Source organism: Hibiscus syriacus, unplaced genomic scaffold (genome assembly GCF_006381635.1).
Source record: "Hibiscus syriacus cultivar Baekdansim isolate YM2019G1 unplaced genomic scaffold, ASM638163v2 tig00110384_pilon, whole genome shotgun sequence".
NCBI lineage: Eukaryota > Viridiplantae > Streptophyta > Magnoliopsida > Malvales > Malvaceae > Hibiscus > Hibiscus syriacus.
Window position 1 is genome coordinate 7,573,502 of NW_024062715.1, and position 14,893 is coordinate 7,588,394.

The 14,893-nt window shown below is 34.0% G+C and overlaps 1 protein-coding gene across 1 annotated transcript; it reads right to left on the reverse strand.

Moving 5' to 3' along the window:
- Nucleotides 1–9,120: 9,120 nt before the first annotated feature.
- Nucleotides 9,121–14,366, reverse strand: LOC120122086 (plant intracellular Ras-group-related LRR protein 7-like). The gene is made up of 9 exons (XM_039141328.1): nucleotides 14,264–14,366; nucleotides 12,937–13,006; nucleotides 12,525–12,571; nucleotides 11,293–11,401; nucleotides 11,076–11,161; nucleotides 10,567–10,657; nucleotides 10,050–10,135; nucleotides 9,354–9,440; nucleotides 9,121–9,259 (listed from the first exon to the last, which is right to left on the reverse strand). The coding sequence occupies exons 1-9, from the start codon at nucleotides 14,348–14,350 to the stop codon at nucleotides 9,149–9,151; spliced, it is 774 nt and encodes a 257-aa protein (XP_038997259.1). The 5' UTR covers nucleotides 14,351–14,366; the 3' UTR covers nucleotides 9,121–9,148.
- Between the last annotated feature and the right edge of the window lie 527 nt (nucleotides 14,367–14,893).

A 14,893-nucleotide genomic window follows, 5' to 3' on the forward strand; every position in this document is an offset into this window, starting at 1 on the left:
AGTATGTATATTTGAGTTAAGAATATGAAAGGGAATGAAACATGAAGAATTGAAGTTGAAATAGTGAATTTTCGTGCATGAACAGTGATTTATGGGTAAAAATTTACAAATTATGCAGAGGGTACAGATACCCTATGGGGGGTATCGATACCCCCTAAAGGAAAAATGGAATTTTGGTTCATTAAATTAGTTTAAGTTATTAACATCAAGTTATAAGGTTTGGGCTTCTGATAATCGTCTCGGAAATTATGTTTATGTAGATATTGAGCCTAAACAAGTTTCGGAACAATCAAAGAATTAGGATCGAAACAAAGCAAGGCTAAGGTGAGTTCAATTTAATTGGTACTTAGGTTATTGAACAAACATTGGCTTGTGATGAGCCAGTGACAGAGTTATTAGGGTAAGAAGTAATTTCTAAAATGTTATGTGATCTTTATGTGTGCATGAGTACATGAAAATGTGTATAGGTGTCATATGTATAGGTGTCATATATGAAAAATATGATAACAATTATGTGATATGCATGATATGTTATTCTATGTGCTATGTGATATATGTTACATGATATGAACCTATGTGATACATGTTATATTATATAAGATTAAGTGATGGAACATAGATAATATATATATGATGATATAATAATAAGGCATGAATCAAATGATATATATGTTTATGTGAATCCATGCAAAATGATACGAGCTATGTGACATATGAATATGAATTCATATGAAAAGTGACATGAATTACATGAAAGTAAACTACGTGATTATATGTACATGTGATATGTGATCATAAGAGCAATGATATGAGTACATGAATATAATTGGTATAATTGGTATGCCAAGAGTCGAAGGTGTACGTTGTCATTCGGGATAATTCTACGTGGTCCTTCAAGACATATATGTATTCTTTGGAACATGTATGAGGTCTTTTAAGACACCTACTTGATCATTGGTATATGTATATGATTCTTAAGGAATTTCTATGTGGTCCTTATGGATAAATCTTATATGGCACTATGGTGCATTTCTATGCGGTCATTCGGGACAAATTATACATGACACTTCAGTGCAAATTTATACCAGCTGTGGTGACAACGGTAGTGCACAACCTCTATGTACTCACATATCTTTAGTTCTCACCAGTGTACCATGGGCTAATAAAGAAATAATTTTAGATACAATATATATATGATGTATATATTTTGATAATACAAAATGCATTATATGAATTATATGATGTTATGTGTGTTTTGTTATGAGATGATATATGTGTTCCATGATGTATATGAAAATGTTCAATATATACTTATATGATAAAAAGGAATTAGTGATAACATGATTATTGATAAATATGTTCATGATAAATGTATATGTGTGCATTGGTTATACAATGGGAGATATGCTTTTATATGGCATGATAATATTAATTTTTTATACATTGATATGAATAGAGTAATATAATATGTTTTATATGCCTCAGTAAGTCAACGACTTAGCGAGTGATTGTTTCACGCGTAGGTTTTGAGAAGAGGAAGATTGATAAAAGTTATGCAAGACAGATCAGTTCCTCATTTCCAAAGACCAGATCAGAAAAGAATTAAACAATATGTATTTTAGAATAATGATAGTGGTTGGCATGTAATAAAGATTTGAATTCAATATGTTTTTATTGGTTTGTAAAATCATATGATTGAGTTTTGTAATGTGTTAAATGTGTATATGTAAATGATAAATTTTATACGGATGAAAACATAGATTTTTATGAATTTATACGTATATTACGAAAGTTACTGTAGCAAGGTATCGGTACCCCTCTGGCATTCTGGAAATTTTTTTAGCATTCGGTACTGTTTATTACTGTTCACAGTACTGTTCATACTGTATTTTACTGTTAATAAATACGTTTTTGACTTGAATTTTTATACTGAAACATAATTTAATAGAATATTGTTGTATTTTATTAAAATGAGTTCAAATGTTGTGATATTTTATAAGAATATCGTTTTTAAAAGTCAATGTGGCATCTCAGACTCGTATACGGGTCGGGTACGGGTTGGGGTGTTACATAAGTTATATAGTATTGACAGGACACATGAGACTACATATCTATGTTATAATATAAGAAAGTAAAATAAGTCCAATGATATTGAATTATGTGAATATAGTACATGTGATATGCAATATGAGGCAATGAGATTGATGGTTACACGTACATGTGATATGAGACATGACATGAGATATACGAGAGAAAATATATGTGATAAGCTATGTGATATGTAGGGGTGTGCAAATCCGGGTACCCGGAACATCCGGGTCATTGATTTCTCAGCCCGTGTCCCGACCCGGATGTTCCGGGTACCCGGATTTTACGGGTACCCGTATGTCAGGTACCCGGATACCCGGTTTTTTTAAAATGTTTTAAAAAATAATTATTTAATTTAATATATAATATTATGTTAGATAAAAAAATCCCATATATTGAAATGTTCTAAAATAATAGTTGTTTACTTTAATTTAATATATAATAGTTGTTTACTTTAATTTTAGGGACTCTTTTTTATATATAAAATAATATTATATTATTATATATACCCGGATACCCTGTGTTACTTTAAAATATTCTAAAAAAAAGTTGTTTACTTTAATTTAATATATAATATTATTAATAATTAAATATGTAATAGTAAATCGTAAATCCAAATTTCAAATTCAAAGTTTTCAAAATGCAAATTAAATAATATTTTAACATCCTACCTTTCTAATTTTAGGAGCCTTTTGGACGTGATCATTGTTAGGCCAATAAGCACAAATGTAGTATTCATAAGTCTGGGAATGAATATTTCAAGAAATAACAGTGCAGAAAAGCCTGAAAAAACAACAAGCTAACCGGGTACTCGGGTAACCGGGTACCCGGAAAAATCAATTTTTGTGACCCGGGCCCGACCCGGAAAGTATCGGGTCGGGTACCCGACCCGGCCGAGTATTTTTTAAAAGAAAATTACCCGATTTTTTTTATCCGGGTCGACGGGTCGAGTCAACCGGGTCGGGTAATTTTGCACACCCCTAGTGATATGTGAAAGTGAACCATATGTTTATATGAATATGGGAAATGATATGAAAGAGAATGCCCATGTTATGTGTCATGAGAGCTAGAGGTATAGTTGGCATGCCAAGAGTCGAGGGTTACCTATCTCATTCGGGACATATGGATAGTTACTTATATATGTTCTTCGGGACATATGGATAGGTCATTCGGGACATAGATGACGTCCTTCGAGACATAGATTTCATATGCCACTCAGTGGGAATTATAAGAGTTGTAGTGATAACATAGGTGCACAACCTCAATGTACTCACATATATTTAGTTCTCAAATGTGTACATGGACTAATAAAGAGATAACAACAAATACATTATATATGATTTATATGTTTTGTGCTATGAAACATGTTACAAGAATTATATGATGCTATGTGTGCTTCCTTGAGAAATGATATGCGTGTTATATGATATACCGAAATAATAGGTACAAGATCATTTGTTAAAAAGGATTAATGATAATAATATATGATAATGATAAGAATGTGAATGATGATATGTGTGCAGGTGAATAGTTGTTGCATGATAGAATATATGATTTTTGTATGACATGATAGTATAGATTATGCATGCATTGTAGGAGTTAAAGTTCATATTATATGTTTTATTATGCCTCACTAAGTCATAGACTTAGCGTGTGAAGATTTGAATTGTATAAACTCTGATATGTTTTGTAAACCAATTGATTTTAATTAATGTAAAATATTTATTTTCTTGAATGGTGAATTTACATTTTAACCAATATGTAAAGGAAAACGTTTTAAAAAGTCAATGTGACACCTCAGACTCAGATCCGGGTCAGATACGTGTTGGGGGTGTTACATTAAGCTTACTAGTTTGGGCGTAAGGTTTTACACTCAAGGAGTGGGCTAGTCGAGAGTGTGGTGTTTGATGCAGAGATTCAGGGGGCCATATTCTTGATAAACTAGAGAGGTGTGTGAGCTTCGAGATGCAAAACCATCAGCCGCTCCATGAGCTCAACCATTGAGTAAAGAATGAGTATACGAGTATATATTCACTAAAATAGTACAGAACAGACCAATTGAGTAGATAGCAGTAGACCAGATAGTAGTCAGAGTTAGCGGTGGTCTAGGGTGTTACATTTAATGGTACTAGAGAGTAAGGATTTACGTTCATAGGACCCGGGGGTCAGTGTCAGTCAATTTCAGTAAGTAATTTATCAGTATGCTTGCCCTAAAAATTATGGCATACTTCGACATCTACAATAATAGAGAGCTCAGGCTATAATAGATGTGACTTTAAAGTGTTAGTTCGATAACTTAAGCTTATAAAGAAAGATAAGAGTAAGATAGTGATGTTTAGTGAGAAGCCCAAGGGTTTAAAGTTTATGTCGGCCATTAGGGAACATAAGGTTTTCTCTAGTGAAGGTTTCATGGAGGAACCATAAGGTCGAGAAAGCAGTTTGTTAACGTAGATGAGTATCAAATTAGAGTTGCACAGTAGAAACATAGAAGTTTATTTTAGTAGAAGTTTTGGCAAGTGCTATCAGGTCTCAGAGTTGTCTTTTCCCAATAGATAAAGATGCTATTAAAGAAATTTTTGGCTTTAACAGTGAGTTGTGGAGTGTCATAAGGATTTTTCTATCAGTTATGACCTAGTTCAAGAGATAGAGTTTTAGCCATTGCGTTTCAGATAGGGGTTTGAGTATTCAAACCCTAGAGTTAGATGTTCTAGTGGCCAGGACCTGTCATAGATGCCCAGTAGAGTTTCAGAGTAAAACCTTTATCTCGGGAAATTTCGAGGACAAAATTTCTTGTAGTTTGGGTCAACCTGAGACCTTTAAGTCAAGACAATTAGACATCTCAAGATAGTTGTACCAAGTTATATAGGTTTTAGGCCTAAGGTAGGCCCAAGAGTTAAAGTTAAGAGATAGTTTAAAAGTGAGCTAATAGGTGAATGACCTAAAGTGTAGTTTACCCATTTTATTGAAGTTGAAAACTTTCTCCCTCTTTTTATATCATTTCACGTAACCAAACTCCCCATAATATCTCACCCACTCTTCTTCTTCTTCTTCCTTCCATTAGTTTTCATTTCTTCTTTCTTTTAAGAGCCAAGTTTCAAGCATTCCAATCTTAGATTGGTTTACCCAAGGTAGAAATGTTTCTCTCCATCTTCAAGCTTTGTTTCAAACTCCATTTTGTGAGTTTTAGAATTTATTTTCAAAATAGATTTTTGGGAGTTTGAAAAGAACCTAGATATTTAAGCTTGTTTTGAGTAATGTTAAGTAGTATAGAGTGTTCAACTTAGTTTCCAAGTCATAGACAAGTTAATAACCCCTAGTTTTGTTTTGATTAGCCAATGAGGTGGGTGAAGTTCTAAAGCAAATGATAAAGGTAAGGTGACTCCTAGTTGAGTTGAGGGAGATTTTAGCAACCAAGAAGGCCATGTAACACACTATAAACTCTTTCATACTCCTAGTGATCATTAGAAATGAGTTTTATCTTGAGAGTAAGTTATGAAGCTTAGAGTTATATGTTAATGGTAGATTACATGATTTATGTTATAAGCATAATATAAAGCCTTATTTATGCTCCTTGTAATCATATAAGACTTTAAAGAATGTTTGAGGACCTCACTAGGGTATTTGAGATTGAAATATATTATTTTCATATGCGTTTTATGACTTCTGCAGGTAGAATATCGATACTACATGAATAATATCGATACTCGTTCTTCGTTTTTGGAAAATTTGTGAGTTTCTGGGCAAGAGCATCAATAATCTTTCAATAGTATCAAAACTTTGGGTCATAATTTTGAAACTCCCAAAACGTTTCAAAATTGGGCAGAATAGAATGTTTAAAAGTATCGGTACTTATATAAAGTATCGAAACTTTGGCTGGAGTATCGATACTCTTGGGCTAGTATCAATACTTTTTAGTTTGTTTTGGGCAAAAAATATTAGCTTTAAGGGAATTAGACTCAAGGTACCCTAACACTTTAGTATTTTCTCACATAAGACTTCAAGTGAGAACATTAATGATGTTTAATTCAAACGTAGAAACAAGAATAAAGTAAGGTGAAATAAGACTAGCCATGTTTGAATGCTTAGGAAAACAACCAGGACACCTTAGTGCCTTTAGAAAAGATAGTAGAGTCGAAAGTATAGGTTCAGTATGGATATCCTTAAGGAGTGTGCAAGTCACTTTAAGCTTAGTTTGGGTGCAAGGTCCGACACTCAAGGAGTGGGCTAGTCGAGAGTATGGTGTCCGATACAGAGATTCCAGGGGCCACATTCTCGGTAAACTAGAGGGGTGTGTGAGCTCCGAGATGCAGAACCCTTAGCCGTACCATAATGTCTACCATAGAGTAGAGAGTGAGTATCACTCACTAAAGCAATACAGAATAGACCAATAGACTAGATAGTAGTAGACTTGATAGATTGAGCATTTCAGTTATAAAACTTTTAGTATGTTTTATGCTGAGCTAGTTATCTCAGCCTTAAGATGTTTCTGTGGGCATGTTAGTAGATCCAGTAGTTGAGAAGCTTTAGAGAGACTGAGGTCCATATCCAGTGCAGAGCAGAGTACGTCACAAGTTTCTTAAATGACATGTATATTCATGAATTTAGTTGTAAAGTCATTTAAGAGTTAGTATGTAGGTATCTATATATTTTGAGGGCTCTTAGATGTAAAGAGTCTTTTTAAAGTACAAGAAAGTAAGAATAAGTTGGTTAGCCACTTTGGTGGTTTTGTGTGGCATCCTACATCGGTCGACTGTGTGTCGTACTGGTCTAGGGTGTTATAGTGCACCAAAATACCAGATTTGTCCGGTAATAATATCCCTCTGATCACTTGGAGAAGAAATGCTCAGGATGCGAAAACAACCTCTGCTTTGGTATACTCGTCCGTGACTTGGAATTCGAACTCCATCCACGTTATCATTACCCTATAGCCCCTTATGAAGTCGGATGGTGGCCATTTTCCCAAGACTTGGTGAATCAACATCGCGGGGTCGTAAAAGTTATGACTAATGACGGGGGCTCCATTCACCGATACACCGAGTTGGTAAGCGATGTCTTCTAGAGTAATCGTCGCTTCACCACTCAGGAAGTGGAACGTGTGCGACTAGGGGCGCTAACGTTCGACCAGAGACTCAATCAACATCGACTACACCTTGGAGTCACGTAAAAATATGGCAAAAAATAGACCGGATTGATACAAATATGTCATCATCTGCTAATACGGCTCTCTGGTTATCATCCCCCGACTACGAATACTCCATTCGTTGTCCAGCCCGCATTGGATCGACGAAACCCGTACGTTATCCAGGCGTAACATATATTCTCAGGTTGCCATATTTTGAGATTTCGCACAACATATTTTTTCAATTTTTTTTGAATTTATAGTTTGGTGAAATACCAAAACTCCAAACCCATATTTATAGCCTTACCCCCAACGGCTATAAACAACTAGTTTTTCAAAATGTCTAGGTGAGGAGTTCCATTGACCGTTGTTGCCCCTCTGCCCGTTAAACAGTTGCTAGCCAACATCTACTTTTTTGAATTGGAAGGAACTCGTCACCTTAATGTGACGTGTTCCATCGATTTTTATTTTATTTTATAAATTTATTTTAATATATATATATATATATATATATATATATATTTAATAGTCTAGTCACCTCGGCGTGAAGAGTTATTATAACCCAATTAAATAATGGTCTATATGAGGTCCATTATGCGATGACCATTAAAAAATAATATCCGAGGTGACAAGTTCCAGGCGAACCATAACAAATGTTGTAGTTTGCTAAATACAATTAGGTAGGCCCAATACCTTAATTTTTTTACCCGCATGGGGTATTGGGCAAAAAAAAACCATATACTTGATTCGTATGAGTTGATTTTCATATTTGTGAGATAATCACATTTAGTATATGTATCTTATTAAAAATATTAGTATGATATCTTATTTTTGAAATATTTAATGATGTATTTATGTTTTGATAAAATATTTGATATGTTATTTATATTTTTGATAAAATAGTTAATTTGATATATACGTTATTAAATTGTCAAATATGATACATGAATGATCATTTCATGTATATACGCTATTAATTTCCGTGTATTATTATGATAACTGGATTCACACAATTAGTAAGGGTCGATTCAGCCAACGAAAATTCACAAGTACTGTAATAATATATAAAATGATAGTTTAAATATCACATTGAATGTTTTATCAAATACATATACTATACACTAGATATTTTATTAATCACTCACTTAAGTATTACATTATACATTTTAAAAATATTATTACTACACATTTTATCAAAACACATGTAACGCATTAGATATTTTAGAAGTCATATATTATATTAAATATTTTATCAAAGTACAAATACCATATATGATAATATCCATATCGTTTTATGAATTTAGGTAGATATAGACTGAATAATTTATAGAAGCCAAAATCATGTTGATCAACTCATCTAACCTGATAAAAGAATAGAAGCCAAACTGTTGATGAAATGTATACGTGTGTATAGTTGTTGTAATCAGTTTACAAAGAAATCCAACATAAATCTGTAAGTATACATTGTTCTTTGTCTTGGAAGTATACATCCGAGTGCAAACTGCAACCGCAATCTATTCGACTCAAATGTTGTCAAGATAGTGGCCACATGCTCGCACGCTCCTCCCGACTGCTTAAGCTCGAATTCGAACTCGACCTGTTTCCATCTTGTTCAAAAGAAGAAAGAAAATATAGCTTAATTTAATTGCCAATCGAGTCTACAAATACAAAATAACTGAAACATATACGACTTAATTAGATATTGAATCCGCATGATGCTACGATCAAAGTAGGATACATATAGGCTCAAATCAACTTGCTCAAGAGAAATTGATTCGAGCATTACGAATTTACGATATTCAAGTTCAACCTCACTGAATAGCTCGAAGTGTTCAAACTCGACTAGACAATGGCCGAACTGAATTCAAGGTTGTTTTTGGAACGAAAGCCCAATAGTTTGCTGTAAGACTCAATCTTACCAGAAGATCCAATGCAATGGAGTTATAGATCAAGACCCTCATCAAGGCCTTTGGAACCGAGCATTATATTCGAGTCAAGTAGCTTGTCGAACTTCTTCTTCCTCCTTTCTTCGAATTCTTCAAATCCATCCATCTATATACATATATAAGCATATGAAGCATTTGAGATATTTCAGAAAAATTTTAACCAAATTTGGCAGTGAGTCATGGAGAATGCAGAACCTTACTTGCTGAAACTGAGACATCGAAATCGGGTTATCATGAAGTGAGAAATTCTGGAGAGCTTTGCAGTTTTTCAATATTTTAGGAGGTATCTGTCAAGCAAGAGATATCAGACTATATATACAAAACATTGTCCTCAAGCAATGGATATGAATATGATAAGATTTTTCTGAGTTTTTCTATGTATTCGGAGGATCCTTTGAGATCATATTCTCGTACCCAGATACCCGACATTGATATGCTAAGATTTTTCTAAATTTTTTGATGTATTTGGAGGATCCCTAGAGGCCGTATTCTCACATGTATGAACATTAATGCCGTATAGGGATAATTTTAAAAATAAATCGACACTGTGTCATTTATGCAAGGTACTTTCATTTCCCTGGGCTGCATTGTGTCACAGGGTGCCCACAATCCGACATTGTCCTCTTCGGGCACCCACAGGTCCCTTAAGGCTTTATTACCCAAAAGTATTCCTCCCCTGGTTTGAATCCAGGACTTCCCCAAATAAGAGGACTATATGCAATTCTGATACTCAGGTGACAGGGATCCATGGCCCCCAGAGAGGACAATACTGGATTGTGAGCAAGCACAGTGCGATGTGGTCCAGAGAATTGAGGATACCTTGTCAATCGATCAATCATGACAATTATCGTAAAGCATGAGGATGTTAGAAATGACTGGAACTAAGCAGTTATTACCTGGATGACTTTGTTATTGTTTAAGCTAAGTGACTTTAGATGAACAAGGTTGCAAATAGATTCAGGAAGTTCTTCGATAAGATTATCTGAAAAAGGTAGGGGAAATCATAAAGTTGTGAGTTGTAGAAATAGGATTAATGCATCAAAGCATAACATTTTATTTTCATTGGTCTATATATTATATGCCATAACTTTGGATAAATAAGTCCTAATCGACAGTGTTACTCTTGACTGTTCATTTTTCATGTAGTTTCCTGTACACATTTGGAATCCAACACAAACTTCGGAATCCAAGTAACATAGTCGATTGCTGCACCATCATTATGAGAATAAACCATTTCCCAACAGATTCATGACAGATCTATGTCCAAAGCTAAGGAGGATCAGTTTCTTCTTGTGTTTTACACGTATCTAGATTGTCTTTGAGGGCCATATCTCCATACCCGTAACCAAAAACATTTTCTAAGAAGAACGAAGAATCAGAACAACATAAGTAAATATACATCCAGAAGCATACCATTTGCTTGCAGTTCTTCCAAAGAAGAACAACTCCCAACTGATTCAGGAAGATTCTTTAACTTGTTACTAGACACATTAAGCAGCGACAACTGCATAATCAAACATAAATTAGATCCAGGAACTATATGTAACATTCAAAGCAACCGTACCCCTCCCGTTACTTATCATAGGTATTTAGTTCTTTAAACAATGTCTAATATCCGGTGTTGTTTTTCTCATTCTTCATTACAATCAAATTGGTTAATCTCGAGATTACTATGGTGCTTAGATGTTCAACCACACAAACATGCAAATATATGCAAAACCAAGGAGTATAGCAGACAGTTTCACACCATGTTACATGGATTAAAGTGTTAAATACATTTATACAAGTTTGTTTTTGACACAGTTACGATCTTTTCTAAGTTTTCCATTTTGGAAGATCCTTAAAGGTCATATCGCCATGTCTCTGTGCTGAACACAGATACTCAATAGAAATGTAGACTTGGAGCGCCACAGATCACTTACATTGCGCAACCTGCCAATAGCCTCGGGTAAGGAAGTTAGCATATTTCCAGAAATCGATAACTTCTCGAGTCTTGCCAGCTCACCCACTGAAAGAAATACAGTTAGAAGCCAATGAGACAGTACATTTACCCCATGAAGTTTGCAGACAATGCACTGAAGCAAATCTGCAAACAATGGAGGCAAACAAATGCATTTAAGAATTTGTTACTTAATTTACATTCATCTGGCAAAGAAGTAATTCGGTTCCCATCGAGTACCATAACTTTCAGAGACTGAAGCTTCCCCAGAACACTAGGTAATCCCTGAATATGATTAGAGGCTAATATCTGGAAGGTAAAAAAGAAGAGAGCTACTTCAGTAATTTTACTCTGTGTTACTCGGACGGGGGAATAAATGTAAGATACAAATACAAATATGAATCTAATACAGGCATGTCCATATTTTCTGATCCATGTATTTGAAAGGTTTTGGAGGTCATATCCAACATATCCATGTGTCTAGTATGAGTGTCGGACACAGATAATACTTCCAAGAGAAAAAAAGAATCGAAACAACATAGTTTTCATATTTTTTCATGTCCCCAATATGCTAACGAGACATGCAAATTTAGGTTGCTTAGATTCAGATATGAGTGCCGGATACGGTCATGTGTTCAATTTTATCTGAGTTCTTGCATGTATTTGTGGGGTTCCTTGAAGGATTATATCTCTATAATCATATTTGAATATATGTCAGACACGGATACTTCAAACAAAATGAAGAGTCACAGCAACATATGCAAATACTCATTAGAAACCGATGCATTCCAATGCAAAGCATTAGCTGAAAAAGACAGTGCATTCCAGTCTTCCAAAATGTAATGAATTCACAAATAGTGACCAAAATATGAAAGTGATATGAAAAGGATGGTGCAAACCGTAAGCCTGTGTTTATTTGGATTCGTGTGCAAGTGTTGGATATTGATATGTGTCTGACGTGGATACGTTAATAATTTAATTTATTTGGAGAGTTTTTTGAGGGTCATATCCTCATTCTTATTTCTGAAATGTGCCAGACATAGGTGTCACATAAAAATTACTTATAGAAACATAAAAAGTTAGAGCAACATAGCTGTAAGCTAAACTTTATTTTGTTTTCCCTTTAATTACAACAAATGGCATAGAGAAAAGAGTCAACCAACTAACATGATTGACTTGAAAACATATTTAATATTCATGTACTGAAAGAAACCTAAGTTACTCATACTTTTATTTATTATGTGTTGATGTATCTGTGTTTTCCATTTGTGCCCAAAACAAGGATACTACCTCTGAAAACACTCCAAAAACATGGAAAACTTAGAAAATCTGACCATATCCATGTGAATACATATTTGTATATGACACCCAAATCTGAGTAACATAGAAAGAAAACTTGCATGTTGTAAGCAACACTTGAAAAATATCTTACCAGTCGCTGCATGTTGACTAGTTTGCTGATCTCCATAGGAACTTCAACTGCATTGAGGGATAAAAATTGACTAAGAATGGTAACTAAGAAACTTAAGGCTTCATGGAACCAGGTTTTGAGATCGAAAAAGAAATGATATTCCTTCCTTACTAAGGAAATCATGTTTGATTGATTTCTAAAAAAACATATATTGCTCGGACTCCTTATTTTTGAAACACCTTTCTTTGAGTTGCTATTCATGTCTGACACATGGATATGGAAATATGACATCAAAAGATCCTCCAAATACATAAGAGTCTTAGAAATATCTAACAATACCTATGTCTGACGTATAAACAAGTCCAAATATAGTAGGAAAAATCTACCATGTTTCCATTGTTTAATCCAATTCACAAGTTGGAAAGGGTCATACCTAATTTATTTTGCGTTAAATCGAGAGTTCGCACAGATTTGTCCAGATCAAGAACTTCATCGGGAAATTTCTGTTGAAAGTCAAAGTGAAGAAATACAAGAATCACCATTGGAATGCATTTGAACTACCAAAAAGGTATAAATCTTAAGGCCGACTTGGCTCGATTCCAGAATAATCAGGGTCAATGTGACTACCAAATACTAAGGGTCTTGGACCAAAAAAATAGACATGACCCTGCATCTATTTAACTGTAATAGATGAACTCTGTTCAGTATCAAAGTCACATTCATCAAACACACAAGGAACAAATGCAAGAATCCCCATTGGAAGTCATATAAACTACAATGTTTCTCAATCAATAATGTATGCAATTTGAGCTCAGAGCCTCAGACCCGGCTCGACTTCAGAATAGTCAGGACCTTTAGACAAAGTCAACACTCCAACATAGTTGGAGACCTGATGTGACGATCAGGTACTGGGAGTTTAGTAAAAAAAATTAAAATGAACCCTGTTCAAAACCAAAGTACACCCTTCATCATACTTAGAAGAAACAGATGCAAGAATCGTCATTGGAAGTCGTTAAAACTACCACGTTTCTCGATCAATGAGGCACAAGATTTTGCAATAACAAATTAACATGAACCCTGCATCCATTTAATTGTAATCGGTTCCCACACCAGGCATACATATTAGATTAAGGCTTTCTTTGAATGCCACTTGATATTTTCTTTCAGAAAGCTACTATAAAGTATACAGAACTGTTAAAAACAAAACCATGATCGAATAAATATAACCAATGACTATAACAAGAAACAAAATTTAACCAAATTTTGTCCATATAAAAACACAGTCATGTATTTCACTCTCCAAAAAGAAGGCTTTTCTTAAAACAAAATGAATTGAGAATATCCTCAACATATAAACAACAGATATTGATGCAAAACTAATACTATAAAACTTAAAGAACATATGAAGTTGCATATAAATGGGGCATTATTGTCCTATCATCTTAAGAAATAAAAACTAAAACCTAGATTCAACCGAATTAAGAAAAGCCCAGAAAATATCTTCAACATGTAAATAACAGACATTTCACTTTTTTACAAAACCGATATAAAGCTTTTTTTTGGGGGGGGGGGGGGGAAGAAAGTGCATACAAATGGAGCATAATTGGCCAATCATAAACAACAAAGGACTTTTTAAAACTCATAGAAAGAGACAAATTAAGCAAAACCCAGAAACCATAGTAATTTAACATGTCAATTTACATCCTCCAATACACAAAGCATATAAAGAAAAGAAACGTAAATAAAAAGGAATTTCTTGCCTTCAATTTAGCGTCACGTAAGGAAACAATTCCAGTCGATCGCCACCGAGCTTTGGACTCAGCTAGTTTAGTTTCTGAACATCCCATCTTTCTTTCTTTAGTTTTGTTTTTCCTTCAAAGATTCAACCAAGAAGAGACAAAAAGGCAAAGAAAAAAAATGGAGAATCAAGAAGATGGATCGACTTGGTATTCACAAACGGGATTTTCAGACGAAAAAGAAAACACTTTGTGTTCTATAAAGGTGGAAGCTTGTTTTATTTTGATTCAATTTGTTTTATTTCTCTGGGTAGTAATATTGGTTAATTCCGTTGTGATTAATTTGGGTATCAAGTCAAATTTATCATCAGATCATCTGCCTGACTAATTATCAATTCAACAAAATCTATTTATAAAAACATTTAAAATCTATTTATATTATGGTATAATTTTTATGAATGTATCATGCTTATATTTAGGGACGAAATTAAGATACCAGCTCAAGAGGCAGCAGCCCTTGAAACAGAGGACAGCTTCGTCCCTGCTTGTATTATTTTTATCACACATTTTAAGTATAATATACAAAATCTATAATTATCCAAATTCTTCCCCATTCATAAATTAAAATAGATCAGCAATATGTCTAAATAAAAG

Bases quoted from the DNA above. Each gene is read 5' to 3' on its own strand.
- LOC120122086 (XM_039141328.1), bottom strand. From the start codon at position 14,350: ATGGGATGTTCAGAAACTAAACTAGCTGAGTCCAAAGCTCGGTGGCGA. The intron at 11,402-12,524 runs GTAAGATATTTT...TTTACCTTCCAG, and splicing joins TAGTCAACATGCAGCGACTG to ATATTAGCCTCTAATCATAT. The intron at 10,136-10,566 runs GTATGCTTCTGG...TACCTTTTTCAG, and splicing joins GGAAGAACTGCAAGCAAATG to ATAATCTTATCGAAGAACTT.